Below are 15,403 nucleotides of genomic sequence, written 5' to 3'. Positions count from 1 at the left end.
ATAACTTTGTTTACACTCTTGAATAGCTCTTCTTCATGACGACAACCGGAAGTGTACCAACACGATGGGGCGTGTAGCACCACCTGTGGCTCGGGTGCACAATGCACCTCACACAATAGCTCGATTTCATTGTGTGCATGTACGATTGGATTTCTCTGGCACCCTGCTGGGACCTTCAGCTCAATTACCGACAGCAGCTCAATTTGGATGTGCATGTAAACATAGTCATTGTCATATTCAGATGCATGAAAGTTTTCACCAGAATTGCCTCAAAATAATTATTGGAATCAATTTAGACTATTTTACATCTAATACTGTTGTTCTTGAGAAAGCTGTCATTTCAAGCATTGAAAAACGCATCATACTGAGCCAGCTGTGTTGGTCAGGCCAGGTTGTCAGGATGGAAGATTCTAGGTTACCCAAACAACTTCTCTATGGAGAACTCATCTTGAGCAAACGTTCACAGCATATACCCAAAAAGAGGTATAAAGATTAAATCAAATCCAACCTCAAAATGATCAAGGTTGATGAATCCATGTGGGAGGCATTAGCATGTGAAAGGGCTGTATGGCTGGACACCATCAAAAAAAGGGTGCAATTTGTTTGAGCATAAAAGAGTTGAACATGTTCAAGTCAAGTGAGCTATATGGAAGCAGGATCAACTCACTCTTCCAGATGACTTTACATACAGTTTTATTTGTGATGTGTGTAGTCGGGTGTTCTTATTGAAAGCTGGGCTTGCCAGTTACATTAGGTCCCCTGAGTGCAAACAAGATCAAGCTGCTTATAGTGGTCTCCTCCCCCAAAGACCTTTGGAGAACACATGCCCTGTATGTGGCAAGGTCTGTAAGGCATCTGGCAGCCTAAAAAGACATTTCAAGGTACATAAAGACTCTCCCACAGAATTTGCTTGCAATCTTGTTCAGAAATGTCATATTTGTGGAAAGTCCTGCAAGTCTGAACCTGAGTTTAAAAGTAATCTCTGTGCACACGGCCGCATGACAGAAAACGATAGCTAGATGTAATTTTCAAGAGATGGCTATCTTCTGCCAAGAAGCAGCAAACACACACGTCTCATCATCTGTAGCCACTTTATCCTGTTCAACAGGGTTGCAGGCAAGCTGGAGCCTATCCCAGCTGACTATGGGTGAAAGGCGGGGTACACCCTGAACAAGTCGCCAGGTCATCACAGGGCTGACACATAGACAACCATTCACACTCACGGTGAATTTAGAGTCACCAGTTAACCTAACCTGCATGTCTTTGGACTGTGGGGGAAACCGGAGCACCCGGAGGAAACCCACGTGGACAACATGCAAACTCCACACAGAAAGGCCCTCGCCGACCACGGGGCTCAAACCCGGACCTTCTTGCTGTGAGGCAACAGCGCTAACCACTACACCACCGTGCCGCCCCACACACACACGTCTAATTGAAAAAAATTTGAATACCATGAAAAAGTTAAATTTTTCATAATTTAATTAAAAAAAGTAAACTTTCACATATTCTGTATTCATTACATGCAAAGTGAAATATTTCAAGCCTTTTTTTTATTTTGATGATTATACCTTATAGCTCATGAAAATCAGAAATCCAGTATCTCAACTTATTAGGATATTTCCTAAGAGCAATCAAATTTTATATTTATAAACCACACAAAAAAAAAACCAACCTGTAACATGAACTGTCCCAACTCTTCCCATCTGGCCATTTTGGGAAATATAAACAAATAAATAAATAAATAAATAAATAAAGCCTTAAATGTTTTTCCCCCATAATTTAAGTTTAAGTTGGTGTCTCTCATCAGGTTTTGCAGAACCACACAACTGTGTGTCATCAGCATAACAGTGGAAACTAATACAATGTTTATGAATAATATCACCCAGAGGTAACATATATAAAGAAAAAAGCAGTGGACCCAAGACAGAACCTTGCGGAACACCAAACTTTACCTCAGTATGTCTAGAAAAATCACCATTTACATCAACATACCAATAGCCTGGGTGCGATTTGCTGGGGGGGATGGGGGGGATCATCCCCCCCCCCCTGTTTTTTATCTCTGCTGAAAAAAAATCCTCGGGGACAACCCCGTCAATAAAACAAACAAACCAAAAAAAAAAGTTGACATGACAGGCATGTTGTGACACAGTTTTCTATGGTCTACATTGCACTCACTTTCAAAATGACCCGAAGTGGTAGCTTTGATGTTCACGAACGTCCCCAGCAAATAGATACATTGTAGATAATAACAATATCTTTGCGTTCTATCGCAGGGATGCAAACAGCGCGCCTTTTGGCGGATGCCGCTTTTTTCACGGCCGATTTTTTTTTAGGGGGGGCGTTGGAGTGTCTGATTATAGTTTCAAAGTAAATTCTGTATTAAAATTACTAAATAAGCAAATCCGTTACAGTCCATGAAACAGGAAGTATAAGGATGAGAAAAAAAAACAGTTTAAATCGGAAAGCTGCGCACAATGTGAACTGCGCCATCAGATCAAACTGTTCATTTAGTATTCATGTATTTTAGTGATTTTCGAGTCACTGTCCATTTAATCCGGAGGGAGAGAAACATCACAGCAACGCGACAAGCAATGCGAACTTTGTTGTGTTAGTGTTCGTGTATTTAGTCAGAGAGATAGGAAGATGAATTTACTATCTCTGGTTTAGTGTTCGTTTTCATTTAGTGTTATTCATTTGATATCATCGGATGTTATTGAGCTGTTAGCCTATTGTTACCTTAATTTTGTGACGTTTCATGATTAAAAAAAAAAAAACATCCCCCCTTCTGGTTTTTTGACAAATCACACCCTGCCAATAGCTATCAGTTAAATAAGAGCTGAGCCAGGAGAGGGCCGTTCCCTTAACTCCCACAACATTTTCTAGTCTATCCAGAAGAATGGAATGATCAATAGTATCAAATGCTGTACGAAGGTCAAGCAACACAAGCAGCGAGACACAGCCCTGATCAGACACCAACAGTAGGTCATTTACTACTTTAACCAGAGCTGTCTCTGTGCTACGATGAGGTCTAAATCCTGATTGATACATTTCATGGATGTTATTCCTATGTAAATATGAGCATAACTGCTGTGCCACAGCTTTTTAAAGGATCTTGGAGATGAAGGGGAGGTTTGATATTGGACAGCTGACAGGGATCAAGGTCAGGTTTTTTAATCAGGGGTTTGATAACTGCTAGTTTAATTAATAATACTATATATGGTAACTCTGCCTTTCGCCCGTAGTCAGCTGGGATAGGCTCCAGCTTGCCTGCAACCCTGTAGAACAGGATAAAACGGCTAGAGATAATGAGATGAAATGAGATATACGGTAACTCTAGGCTACATACTTTAATTCCTAACAAATTCTGAATTCACCAGCGTACGTTACATTATAGAATGGAGGCAGACTGTGAAGTAGAAAATACAAGTTTTGATTGGATAAAAATATTGAACTGCACAGACCTTACTGCAGTGTCCAGCTTCATGGCTCCAAAGGAAGTAGGTTACTCTCAGGGCCAACATCTAACTTCTGATGTCATCTAAAACCTGATTGGTTGAAATTAATTGATGGGAATATAAACTGTCCCAAATCTCCTCGCTCTCCCCTACTGTACATGTGTTCCTAATAAAGTGTAATTTTGTACTGAATCCATTGGGCTTTTGGTTGTCTAAACTTTCAACCAATAGAACACATTAGGTTTAAGTTCACATTGAAATATATTGTGTTTAAATATATATATATATATATATATATATATATATATATATAAAACCAGTCAAAAGTTTGGAAACACCTGCAAATTCAATGTTTTTATTTTATTCTTTTTTTCCTACATTGTAGAACAATACTGAACTCATCAAAACTATGAAATAACATATGGAACATATGGAATTATATGGTAAACAAAAAAGTGTTTAAAAAAACAACGTTTCATCTTTTAGATTCTTCAAAGTCGTCACTATTTACCTTGATAACAGCTTTGCACACTACTGGCATTATCTGAACCAGCTTCATGAGGTAGTCACCTGGAATGCTTCTCAATTAACAGGTGTCTTGTCAAAAATGGAATTTCTTGCCTTCTTAATGCATTTGACACCATCAACCAGTAAAGAGTAAATAATAAAAATACAGTAAATAGCCCTGTTCGACAACTGTAGTAATCCATATTATGTCAAGAACCACTTAACTAAGTAAAGAGAAATAACAGTCCGTCATTACTTTAAGACACGACACGAAGTGTCTTTTAGTTAATTAAAATAAAGAAAAAACATTGAATTTGAAGGTGTTTCCAAACTTTTGACTGGTACTGTAATCTCGTCACCTGTTCTCGATAGAAACCTATTCTCAATAGGATTTGCATAATTGCGTTTCTCACGAGACCGCGCGCGTTTTTGACAGAGGAAAAGCCCTACAGAGTTTCGTCTGCTGTTGTGCTATCTTGTGCCAAAAGTAAAGAAAATGTTACGAATTAAGGTAAGAGATACGTTTAAATAACAATATGAATGCCTTACCTCACTATCTCAGCCTATGGTAACTTTTTCCCAGTCACAAATCAGTGAATAAACACACAAATAGCCATCGCTTTTCATTTGTATTGATAACAACAGGAAGTTGGCGGCACGGTGGTGTAGTGGTTAGCGCTGTCGCCTCACAGCAAGAAGGTCTGGGTTCGAGCCCCGTGGCCGGCGAGGGCCTTTCTGTATGGAGTTTGCATGTTCTCCCCGTGTCCGTGTGGGTTTCCTCCGGGTGCTCCGGTTTCCCCCACAGTCCAAAGACATGCAGGTTAGGTTAACTGGTGACTCTAAATTGACCGTAGGTGTGAATGTGAGCGTGAATGGTTGTCTGTGTCTATATGTCAGCCCTGTGATGACTTGGCGACTTGTCCAGGGTGTACCCCGCCTTTCGCCCGTAGTCAGCTGGGATAGGCTCCAGCTTGCCTGCAACCCTGTAGAACAGGATAAAGCGGCTAGAGATAATGAGATGAGATGAGACAACAGGAAGTTTACGTGTTGAGCTCAAAATAGCACGTGACGTAATGGGGATACCTGGCATAATTTTTTAACTACGGAAGCGCATATCTGCCATTGTTTTTATCATTTTTTATTGAAAGTGATCAATCATGTTGTTACAGCTTAAGCAGCCCAACAGGCTAGCCAAGCTGAGAGCCTGGAGCCCCGAATAGAAATGGCATGTCCCTAACCAGCTATCCTACTTCTATCATAATGGAAATCCAATAATGACATCATATATCGGGGTGTTTCCACTTCACGAGGGGAGCGTGTCTTATTGATTTGCGTCCGTGAAGCGTAAAATGTAAAACTTGTCACCCAAATCGTCGAAATTCGGTAGAAAACTTGCAAATTCACTCAATAATAATGGGAATTGGTAGGAAATACGGATATATTGAAACACATTGCCCATAAATTAACTGATATATCGACTGTCCTCATATGACTAATTTGTATATCATCAGAAGATCTTTGTAGGCTAGTATAGGACCAAAACTACTTCCGGTTTGAAGACGTTGATCAGTTTCCACTAATAAACAAAAACACTGAGGAGAAACGACAAAACACGGAGTATTAGTGTGTGGCAAAATAAGCCCTGTACTGTTTTTCTCAGCGGTGTTGAGGATGTCTGAAGCCCGGTGCTGTTAGGAACATTGCTGTGTGTAAAGAGCACGATTCAGGCGCGCGCGTCTGGGCCGCTGAATATAAAAGCGCCGGAACTCGTGCAGCTGCAGCTTAGTGGAGAGCGCGCGCGGCTGGAGCACGAGCGCAGCGGGAAGACCTACAGATCGGTTTGGCTCGCGCTGTTTGAGAGGAGTCTCTTCCCCGAAAATGCGGATCACATCAGAGAGAAAAACTCTCCGTTTATTTCTGAATACCATTTTCTCAGGAAGCTGGACTTTATATAACGGACTGAAGCAAAGTGGACACTGATTCTTTTCTTGCAGAACGAAGACGTTGATGTTGTTTTGGGGTTGTTGAGTTTCCAAGTCTTTCAGGTGCGATGAAGCTGTGCATGACCTGACAAATACCTCAAATGGTAGGTTATGTAAAACTAACTTAATCCATTACATCTGTCTGATCATAGGACTATAGGATAAGTTATGTTCATTCACTTATGCCAAATGAGAAAAGGCTTAACCGGTTAAAAGACTACACTTCACACATCTGTCTTACAGGAACAAATATTTATACTACATCAAAAAAAAAAAACTTTGGAGAAACCCAGTTACAGATTCACTCATTCTCACATAAGGTCTAGGCAATAAAATCCCCCAAATTACTCTAATTCTAATAGATTATTGGACTATTAATCATAACAGCCCATATGTATTCATGGTGTGGGATGTTAATGTTGGTTAACTACCTAAATATGCTCATAGCTGCTGGTAATAACAGATTTAACAAAACAGACTTCTGTTTGTTTGCAAAGACAGAGCAAGCATACGGATCTGTTCTTGTAACTGTAATTTCAGAGAGTCCAGAGTGTGATCTGCTACAAGACAGTGAGGTGTTGAAACTCCTTCTGCATTTTTGACCGATGGCACAATAGTATGTACGGGAAGTCAGAAGAGAGTCTGAAATAAAGCTGAAAACTCATATTTTCAAAAACAGGCTTGAAAATAACAAGTGGTAGACAAAAAACTGTGCACTTTTTTACAGCATTGTAAGTTAAGCGACAAAAATGTAACTTGAAATGTTTTAAGGGTCATTGGCAAAAAGGCCTATGTTTATGGAATATTTTCCTCAATAGAGCATAAGCTTTAATCTCCACCCACCCCACTTCCAGCAAATAATAAAAGCTATTTGTGTCTGACCCCTTGCTACCCACCCACCCACTATTAAAGTAGCTGTGAAGCTTTCCTTTAGGAAATTAATTTAGGGAGCCCCAAAGTTACCTTAAATGGCTATGTTTTAGTGAATTACACTCTTCCAACAAAGACAAGTACGTCTCACTTGCACTTAAAAATGTACCCTTTTATATCAGTCCTGTGAAAATATTTAAATTTCATGCTTTTATTGACCATTTTAAATAAGTTTTATTCAGATCATTTAATGTTTTGGGGTAAGGAGAAATATAATCACTAAGGAAAATAACTTTGCTTTTAGATATAGGTGATCATTTATGAACATAAAAAAAAGCAATCCAGCATTAAAATGATTTAGTGTTCTGTAGTTGTCTCCTACTTAGGAATACTCTTGCGCATAGAATATATAAATTCTGAACTAAATTACAGCATCATTTTTTGGTTAATTTTATATATTTGTGCACATGCATTTTTTTTTTCAAAGCAGATTCAGATACAGTTTTCACCAAAGAATGAATGTATGACAATATATAGTAATATTGGTATGTGTGTTAAAAAGTTATATAATCTAAATATCTAATTTACTGAAGCACTTAATTTCAGACTCTGCTGTTGGGATTGTGTGTTGATCTTCTGTCCTTTTTTCCTTTTGCTCCCTAGCTGTGTTTTTCCATGAGATTCATCTGTTCGCTGTTATTGTGGAGATGTTATCTCTGCATCATAACTTCTCGGGGCCCAGTACCATATCACCCCTCTCCAATCAGACCCAGACTCCTAGCACAACAGCTCCATCACCCAACCCTGCTGTCGCTGGCCTTTCCATGACCCTGGGTGTCCTGTCCAACATCGTAGCACTTTTCATATTGGCCAAGGCATATGCCCGACTGCGCAGACGCTCAAAGGCCACTTTCCTTCTCTTCGCCAGCTCACTGGTGGCCACAGACTTGGCTGGTCATATCATCAGTGGTGCTGTGGTGCTACACTTGTACTCAAACAATGTGCAGGTGAATTCTTCCACCCATGCTGATCCCACCTGCCAGTTCTTGGGTGGCAGCATGGTCTTCTTTGGCCTGTGCCCACTTTTTTTGGGCAGCGCCATGGCAGCTGAGCGCTGCCTGGGTGTCACGCAGCCACTTCTCCATGCTCGTCTTGTCTCAACGACTCGCACCAAAATGGCCTTGGTGATAATCTGGATGGTAGCACTTGCTGTGGCTTTGCTGCCTGCTGTTGGAATGGGAAAATACACCTATCAGTACCCAGGGACCTGGTGTTTTATGAGTGTATTAGGGAAAATTGTACACACTGATGTAGCTTTCGTGGTGTTATTCTTAGCACTTGGATTGGGCTCACTGACCATGTCCTTCTTGTGCAACACGATTAGTGGCATTACCCTGGTGCATGCACGCCTACGCAGAAAAAAATGCCGCCATAGGACAGCAAAATCGCTTGACATAGAAATGGTGACGCAGCTCCTAGGAATCATGATTACTTCCTGTATTTGCTGGAGCCCCCTGCTGGTAAGTCTGAGTAGCTCAGGAAGTGTATATAATCCATAATCACAGCAACCTACATTGTATTCAGTATTTGCATTTAAAAATTGTTTATACTTAAAACCAGAAAATGATTTTCATTCAGAGTGAATCTAAGAAGTGTATTTAGGCAGGACAACTAATATAAAATTGTACCACACAAAATGTTCTAATATTTTGACCTAGTTCTGTGTGTGGGTGGGGTTTTTTTGTTTTGTTTTTTTGGGCCCTGCCCGTTTACATAAGACCTGGCCTACAGTACTGTGCAAAAGTCTTAGGCACCCTATTTTTTTTCATACAAACTTTGTTATAGATTTCTATTTTATGACTTCTACATTATCAAGTCAGTACTACATTTGTTTTCCAACACAAAATTAAATGTTACAGAAAAAAAAGTTTGCATCTGAGCGGCATATTGCATAAGAATCCACTTTTCAGATTAAAAAAGAAAATATAATGAAGGCTGCTGGGTTTTGCTGCAAAATTAAGAAGCAAGTGTGACAAAGTGTCCAGAAGAACTGTGGCTGGTTCTGCAAGATGTTCAGTAAAACCTACAGTTCATTTCCTTATAAAACTGCACTCACTGTACCTGAGACTACTTTTTAAAAAAAAAAAAAAGCAAAGGGTCATCTCACACCAAATATTGACTTTGTTTCATTTATAATGGCTTACTGTTTTTTATAGTATTTTTTAATGTTGAAACATTTCATTTCATTATTTTTAAGCCATTTTTGGTCTACAGCATTTCTTTACATGTGCCTAAGACTTTTGAAGAGTACTGTATTACATCATTATCCATCATTACATCTTTAGAAGGACTTGTGATTTCTGTTTGCAATGCAGTTGTCTTTAGTCTCTTTGACTTAACTTTTATGCTGGCACTGAAGCTAGAACCAACTGTATTCTTGCTCTGCCATGGCCAGAGAAATATCCTCATAGAGAGCCTGAATTTCTACTGTATACCCATCTTAAAGGTTTTTTTTTAATGGTTTTATTACCTCCCTTAAAGACTAATACTATATTTCATTTTGACTCTATTGACTGCCCTCCATGATTCATGTGTACCATTTGAGCACCAAATAATGAATTTTGACAATAAATAAATGTCAATAATAATAATAATAAGAACTTCTAAATTAAAAGGATATTTGGATGTGAGCAGAAGTCATATGACCAGGTATCTTATGTTCCAGCTTTTGAACCTCCCTGGAATGTGGGCCATACCAGATACTACATATGAGATATAAAAAGAATAATAATTTTTAAAAAATCTGATCCAAGTAGTTTACACATACAACAATATTGGATATTTGTCAGAAGTTAGTGGAAGAAAATTGGAATTGGTTTGCAATGTACTGTAAATGCAGCCTTGGATACTTAAATTCTGAACTATATCAGAATGTCATGTCTGTGCTCGACACCATAAAAATAGATTCTAATAAATGGGCAGTGTGAAATAACAGGAGGTTCACTTGGCAGCCCACTTCTGAAACCAAGTAACCTGAAACTTGTGTTTTAAATATAACTAGTCGTCTTGATTTATATGAATCTTTATCTGGAAACGTGGTCACCCAATTTATCCAAGGGGCCTGGAGTGTGAAACTGGCAAGTGAAATAAACAGTTTAAAAACAAGTACACACAAGACTGATATCATTGTGATGATAAATATGTACTTCCAGGCAGCATTGTGGCACAGTGCAGATTGCCTATGCCAAGTTGTCCCTCGGTGTGAATGTGTGTGTGTGTGTGTGTGGTGCTCCTGATGGCCTGGCATCCCATCCAGAGTTAGTTCTCCTGCCTTGTGCTCAGTGTTAAAGGAAAAGGCAACTTTTGTACAAAACCAGGTGTGTAATAGGAGAAAAACATATACGTAATCAATTCCGTTAATTATTTCCATTATATATCAAACATGGAAAAATATTTTTAACTTTGAAATCATGAATTGACACAGAGGAGTCGAAGTTGGAGGAGTCAGCCATTTTGAGATTGTGGGCAACTATAAACCAATCAGAATCTTTCGTTAATGCGCCTCCCTCTGATCTGTGACGTCACTGGGCCCATGAAAACAGTGTTTACAAGCAGATCACTGTGATTAGGAGTCCCGGCGGGTGGCGTGTATTCGATTCGTTTATATCCCGACCTTGTCAGCTGTCAGATTTATGTTCATGGACCCGGTAAGCTGGTAAATAATTTTTTTTTTTTTCTTTACCAAATTCTAACAGAAAACGAGAGCGCCCGAAAGGGAAAACCGAGCCGAGCCACTTCACGCATGCGCAGTAGGCTTGGTAGGACAAATCCAAATGGGAGTCATTCAGGATTCAGCCATGTTTTTGCTCCGTGTTTTTACTCAACCAAAGTTATACAGTATTATGAGCTTTAAGTTGCATAAATAAAACCATTTGGTGAAACTTTGAAGAAGCGATTGTACTGGTTTTTTACCTTATTACCATGAAGCACTGAAGAGTTCTTTTCAGTGGTGGGCCGCATGACGTCACGCAGTAGATCAATATGGCAGAACGCATCTTCGCTGAGCTCAGCGCAAGCCCATATTATTAAAAGTTAAAAGATACTGTTATGCGGTCTGTTCTTTCTCTATAAATTCCATGATCGATTACTTTATATATTTATCTATCTATTTGTGGTGATTTTGTACAAAAGTTGCCTTTTCCTTTAATGGGATCGGCTCCTGTTCCTCTCTGACCCTGACTAAGATTAAATGATTACTGAAGCTGAACAAATGAATTAATATCTAGTTCCAGTTACTGACTGAGTACAACACATTCTGGTGGAATGCATGTCCTTCATCATGGAGTGTGTGCATAGAATCCTATGTAGGATGTGCCAGACCACGACATCTGGCTTGATTTATATGTTTATTGTATAAAATGCTTGGTTGTATTGCAATAATTGTACTGATGAATGGAATGTTTTATTCATAATCACCTACATATCAGAGGCTAAACTTGTAAATATTACTGATATTAAATTATTTGTAGGCTTTTGTCACCAAGTCTATTCAAACCGGAAAGTGGGAAGTTGCCTTGGGAGAGTCTTTACATATCTTGCTGCTCCAATACCACCAAATTGCTCATTTTGGTGTGGAGTGGGTCATCGGTCGGTTTCTCTCTCTCTAACACACCTTCCTGATCTAGGGTAAACAACAAGACTTTTTAAATGAATGAAAGTCTGTGCTAGAGCAGTGAAAACACTAGAATGTGCACTGAAGGGTTATTTCAGGACCAGGTTCAAGAAATACTGACTCATAAGGTCCCCCACCCCCAAATTGCCTTTTAAGACCTTGGTAGGTCTTTAAAATAATTATTGTTGCAGTCATTTCTAGGAACAAAATTGGTTAATTTGTTATGACTTTAGAGTAAATACATTTTTTATACTGTTTTAGACTCAAATTAATCCTTGTTTTTATTAAGGGCCAAATGACCTACTTACACTATATGGCCATAAGATATTTGGACACTCATACGTGAATTTTCCCCAAACTGTTGCCACAAAGTTAGCAGTGCACAATTGTATAGGATGTTTAATTTGAAAATTTAGTGGAAAGTCTTCTCGAAGGATTGAAGGTTATTATATTACCACTGAGGGAACTAAATCTGGAATGGGATGTTCAGTAGGCACATATGGGTGTAATGGTCAGGTGTCTATAAACATTTGGCCATGTAGTGTACTTGTTTTTCTTTTTTAAAATCATAATTGGAACAAAAAGGTTTTTTTTTTTTTCAACTTAATGGTATATACACTCACCATCCACTCTATTAGGAATGTGTACATTCATACAATTATCCAATCAGCCAGTCACACAGGGAAAACACTGAAGACTGGAAAAACACCAGATGCCACTGAACCTGGTGCCCACTGTATCTACAGATTCCATGCTCACCATGGCTGGTTATTTGAGTTACTCTAGCCTTCCTGTCAGCTCAAACCAATCAGACTATTCTCCTCTGTCAATAAAGCATTTCCACCAGTATATTCTGTGTACCATATTATGTACCAACTACCAGAATAGTTTACCATTCTGTATAAACTATAGAGACTGCTATATGTGAAAATCCCAGGAGAGCAGCAGTTTCTGAAATATTCATACCAGCCTGTCTGGAACCAAGCATCATCCCACGGTCACTAAGCTTACTTTGGGTGCTTGTTTTGTTTTGTTCACCACCACTTTGCTCAATGTGAACATTAACTTAAGCTCTTGACTACAAAGTTTATGTACAGACAGTTTTGAAACTGAAGCATTTAAAATGGCTGGTCTCTGCAAATCTGGAACAAAAAGGTTTTTGTAGTTGCTAACTCCTTCTGTTCATTATCACACTGGTATCTAGCTAGATATCTACCATCAGGATCCTTAAGTAGGGTTGGGAGATTTGTGTCAGTTTCTACACTAAACCTGTTATAATCACTAATACTTTAGTAGTATTGGGTATACTTAAAAACTTTCTACAATTGTGTTAAAGAGATTGGGTCAAAAATGCATCCATTGCTATTCTACTGTCAAATAACCTGAACATGGGCTTTATCATTAAACTTTATCTGGGCCAAACAAACTACAGATGAGTATCTGTCATTTGTCTTTGTGGCTTTCCAACACAACCTAATGAGCACTACTATGTTCTGTGTGTTGCAGATCTTCGTCTTGATGGCAGTCACAAATAATAAACACTGCCTGGAGGAAGGCTGTAAAATGTACTATAAGAACCTGATGGTGATGGGGGTACGTCTGGCTTCATATAATCAGATCCTGGACCCATGGGTTTACATCTTGCTGCGACGAGCAGTCCTCAGAAAGATCTATCAGCTCACCACTGGCCGCACTGATATGAGAGGGAGCACTTTCCGCCGCTGGGAGATCAGCTCCTTCCAGAGCTCTGAGAAAAACACCATCAAACGAATCTAACAGAGAGGCTGGGGGGAAAAGAGGTGTAGACAGCATCTGGATAATTTTCCTGTGCTCTGTAGTGTTTTGCAGTATATGTCCATCCATCCATCATCTGTAGCCGCTTATCCTGTCCTACAGGGTCGCAGGCAAGCTGGAGCCTATCCCAGCTAACTATGGGCGAGAGGCAGGGTACACCCTGGACAAGTCGCCAGGTCATTGCAGGGCTGACACACAGATACAGACAACCATTCACACCTATGGTCAATTTAGAGCCACCAATTAGTCTAACCTGCATGTCTTTGGATTGTGGGGGGAAACCGGAGCACCTGGAGGAAACTCACGCGAACACGGGGAGAGCATGCAAACTCCACACAGAAAGGCCCTCGTCGGCTGCTGGGCTCAAACCCAGGACCTTCTTGCTGTGAGGCGACAGTGCTAACCACTACACCACCCCTATTTTGCAGTGTATGTACTATGTGTTATTAATCAAGGAAGATGAAGAGTATAGAGAAGCTGAGGGCAGTGGTCGCCGAGTAGTTTTTTTTCTAAGGACTGGGTGATTTTCAGAGTTCACATCACAGAACTGCCAATAATTTAATTTTAATTTCATTTTGGGTTAAATCTAAATGGTAATCCAAGTTGTGCCAGCAGTTTGGTCTCATACTGGTTCCTCACCCTAATGACTTTTCAATCCCTTTATGAACAAGGCCAATATTGGTCTCAACAAATGTGAATAATTTTGATTTTATAGACCTGGATTCGTACGATTCCCTACATTATTGGCTAGTGTGGGGGGAAAAGAACATGTCGAGGGACACTGAATAGCTACTAACAGCATAATGGTGGAGGTTTGCAGAATACCTGCCTTAAAGATACTTAATGTAAAGTTAATATCATACAGTCTTAATAAAATTCATGACTGAATGATTGACACTTGACTGGAACTGGGGCATCTAAAGGATAAACCAGTCCAAACTCTTTCTTAATCCACAGATATTTGCATTTTTACCACATACTTCCATTCACGTGGAGATCAGAAAGCGGAACAGAACGTTCATGCTACATTGGAAGTTGCTTGTGTCTTATGAAGATCTAAATATTGTAAATATTCCATTTGTGACTCAAAGTAATGGCAGAGCTTTTACTTGAATTGTATTCATAGTGAGAGGTTCTTATATCTGTATTTATTGCCTGTTTTGTTTCCCTAATTATGTGACCTGAAATGTAACCTAAATTGTATAAAATCTATTGAATGTAATATATTGCATCATGTTCCTCTTTTTTTTTTTTTAATGCATCAGTATTGAATGTACTAATCACACATGCACAAGCATAAGATAATCTTTCCAGGCAGTAAAATGAATGGAAAATACTTTGATAGTGATAAGTTCTGCAGTTACCCAATGTGGTCTATATTCTGATTTTTTTTAAACCTCTCGTACAATGGCATGAATAAGTACGTAATATGTTATAGACAAATGTCAAATCTGAAACACTGTAAATTTAACCATTTATGTACATCTAAATTCCTTACCTCCTGAATATGAAAAAGGCCTATTAGAAGAATTCTAGGTACAGCTTTTTGAAAGTAGATACAACAGATACTCTGTTTTTGGCTCTAGGGGCTGAATCCACTAGACCCTGACGAGTATATATGTTATTTACCAGCTGGGAGGTCCGTATCGTGAAGTACTGTGACTGAGGTCTTGAAAGTACTGACCGAGGCCCTCTGGGCCGAGGTCAGTATTAAGGCCGAGGTCATAGTATTTCACCATACGGACCGACCTTAAGCTGGTAAATAATATATTAATTTTTTTCTTTACCAAATTCTAACAGAAAACGAGAGCACCCGAAAGGGAAAACCAAGCCAAGCCGCCATTTTGAATCCTCATTCACGGCTGTAATGCAAATTCCTTTCTCCTCAGTATACAAGTGCACTTCCATGGCAGGAAAAAAACTACATTTTGCTGCCTATGTAGTCCCATATTTATACAAAATTGAGTCATTCAGGATTCAGCCATATTTTTGCTTGGCGTTAGCAAGTTATAGGTTTTTAGCTTTCTCCTGAAATGTTTTCTTTTATTTTGTCTTCCTTAGGGTAGTAAAACTTGCTTTCGCTGTGAACACTGTCGTTATCGCCATCCATGCTGTAAAATTAA

The 15,403-nt window shown here is 39.3% G+C and overlaps 1 protein-coding gene across 1 annotated transcript; it reads left to right on the top strand.

The window, feature by feature from the left end:
• The first annotated feature begins 5,755 nt into the window (after window positions 1-5,755).
• On the top strand, window positions 5,756-14,502 carry ptger1b (prostaglandin E receptor 1b (subtype EP1)). Its single transcript, XM_060902589.1, has 3 exons — window positions 5,756-6,048; window positions 7,478-8,334; window positions 12,993-14,502. Exons 2-3 carry the CDS (start codon window positions 7,522-7,524, stop codon window positions 13,260-13,262), a joined length of 1,083 nt encoding a protein of 360 aa, XP_060758572.1. The 5' UTR covers window positions 5,756-6,048; window positions 7,478-7,521; the 3' UTR covers window positions 13,263-14,502.
• The last annotated feature ends 901 nt before the right edge of the window (window positions 14,503-15,403 follow it).

This window comes from Neoarius graeffei, chromosome 20 (assembly GCF_027579695.1).
Source record: "Neoarius graeffei isolate fNeoGra1 chromosome 20, fNeoGra1.pri, whole genome shotgun sequence".
NCBI lineage: Eukaryota > Metazoa > Chordata > Actinopteri > Siluriformes > Ariidae > Neoarius > Neoarius graeffei.
This window is presented reverse-complemented; position numbering and strand designations above follow the sequence as displayed.

Bases quoted from the DNA above. Each gene is read 5' to 3' on its own strand.
- ptger1b (XM_060902589.1), top strand. From the start codon at position 7,522: ATGTTATCTCTGCATCATAACTTCTCGGGGCCCAGTACCATATCACCC. The intron at 8,335-12,992 runs GTAAGTCTGAGT...TGTGTGTTGCAG, and splicing joins TTTGCTGGAGCCCCCTGCTG to ATCTTCGTCTTGATGGCAGT.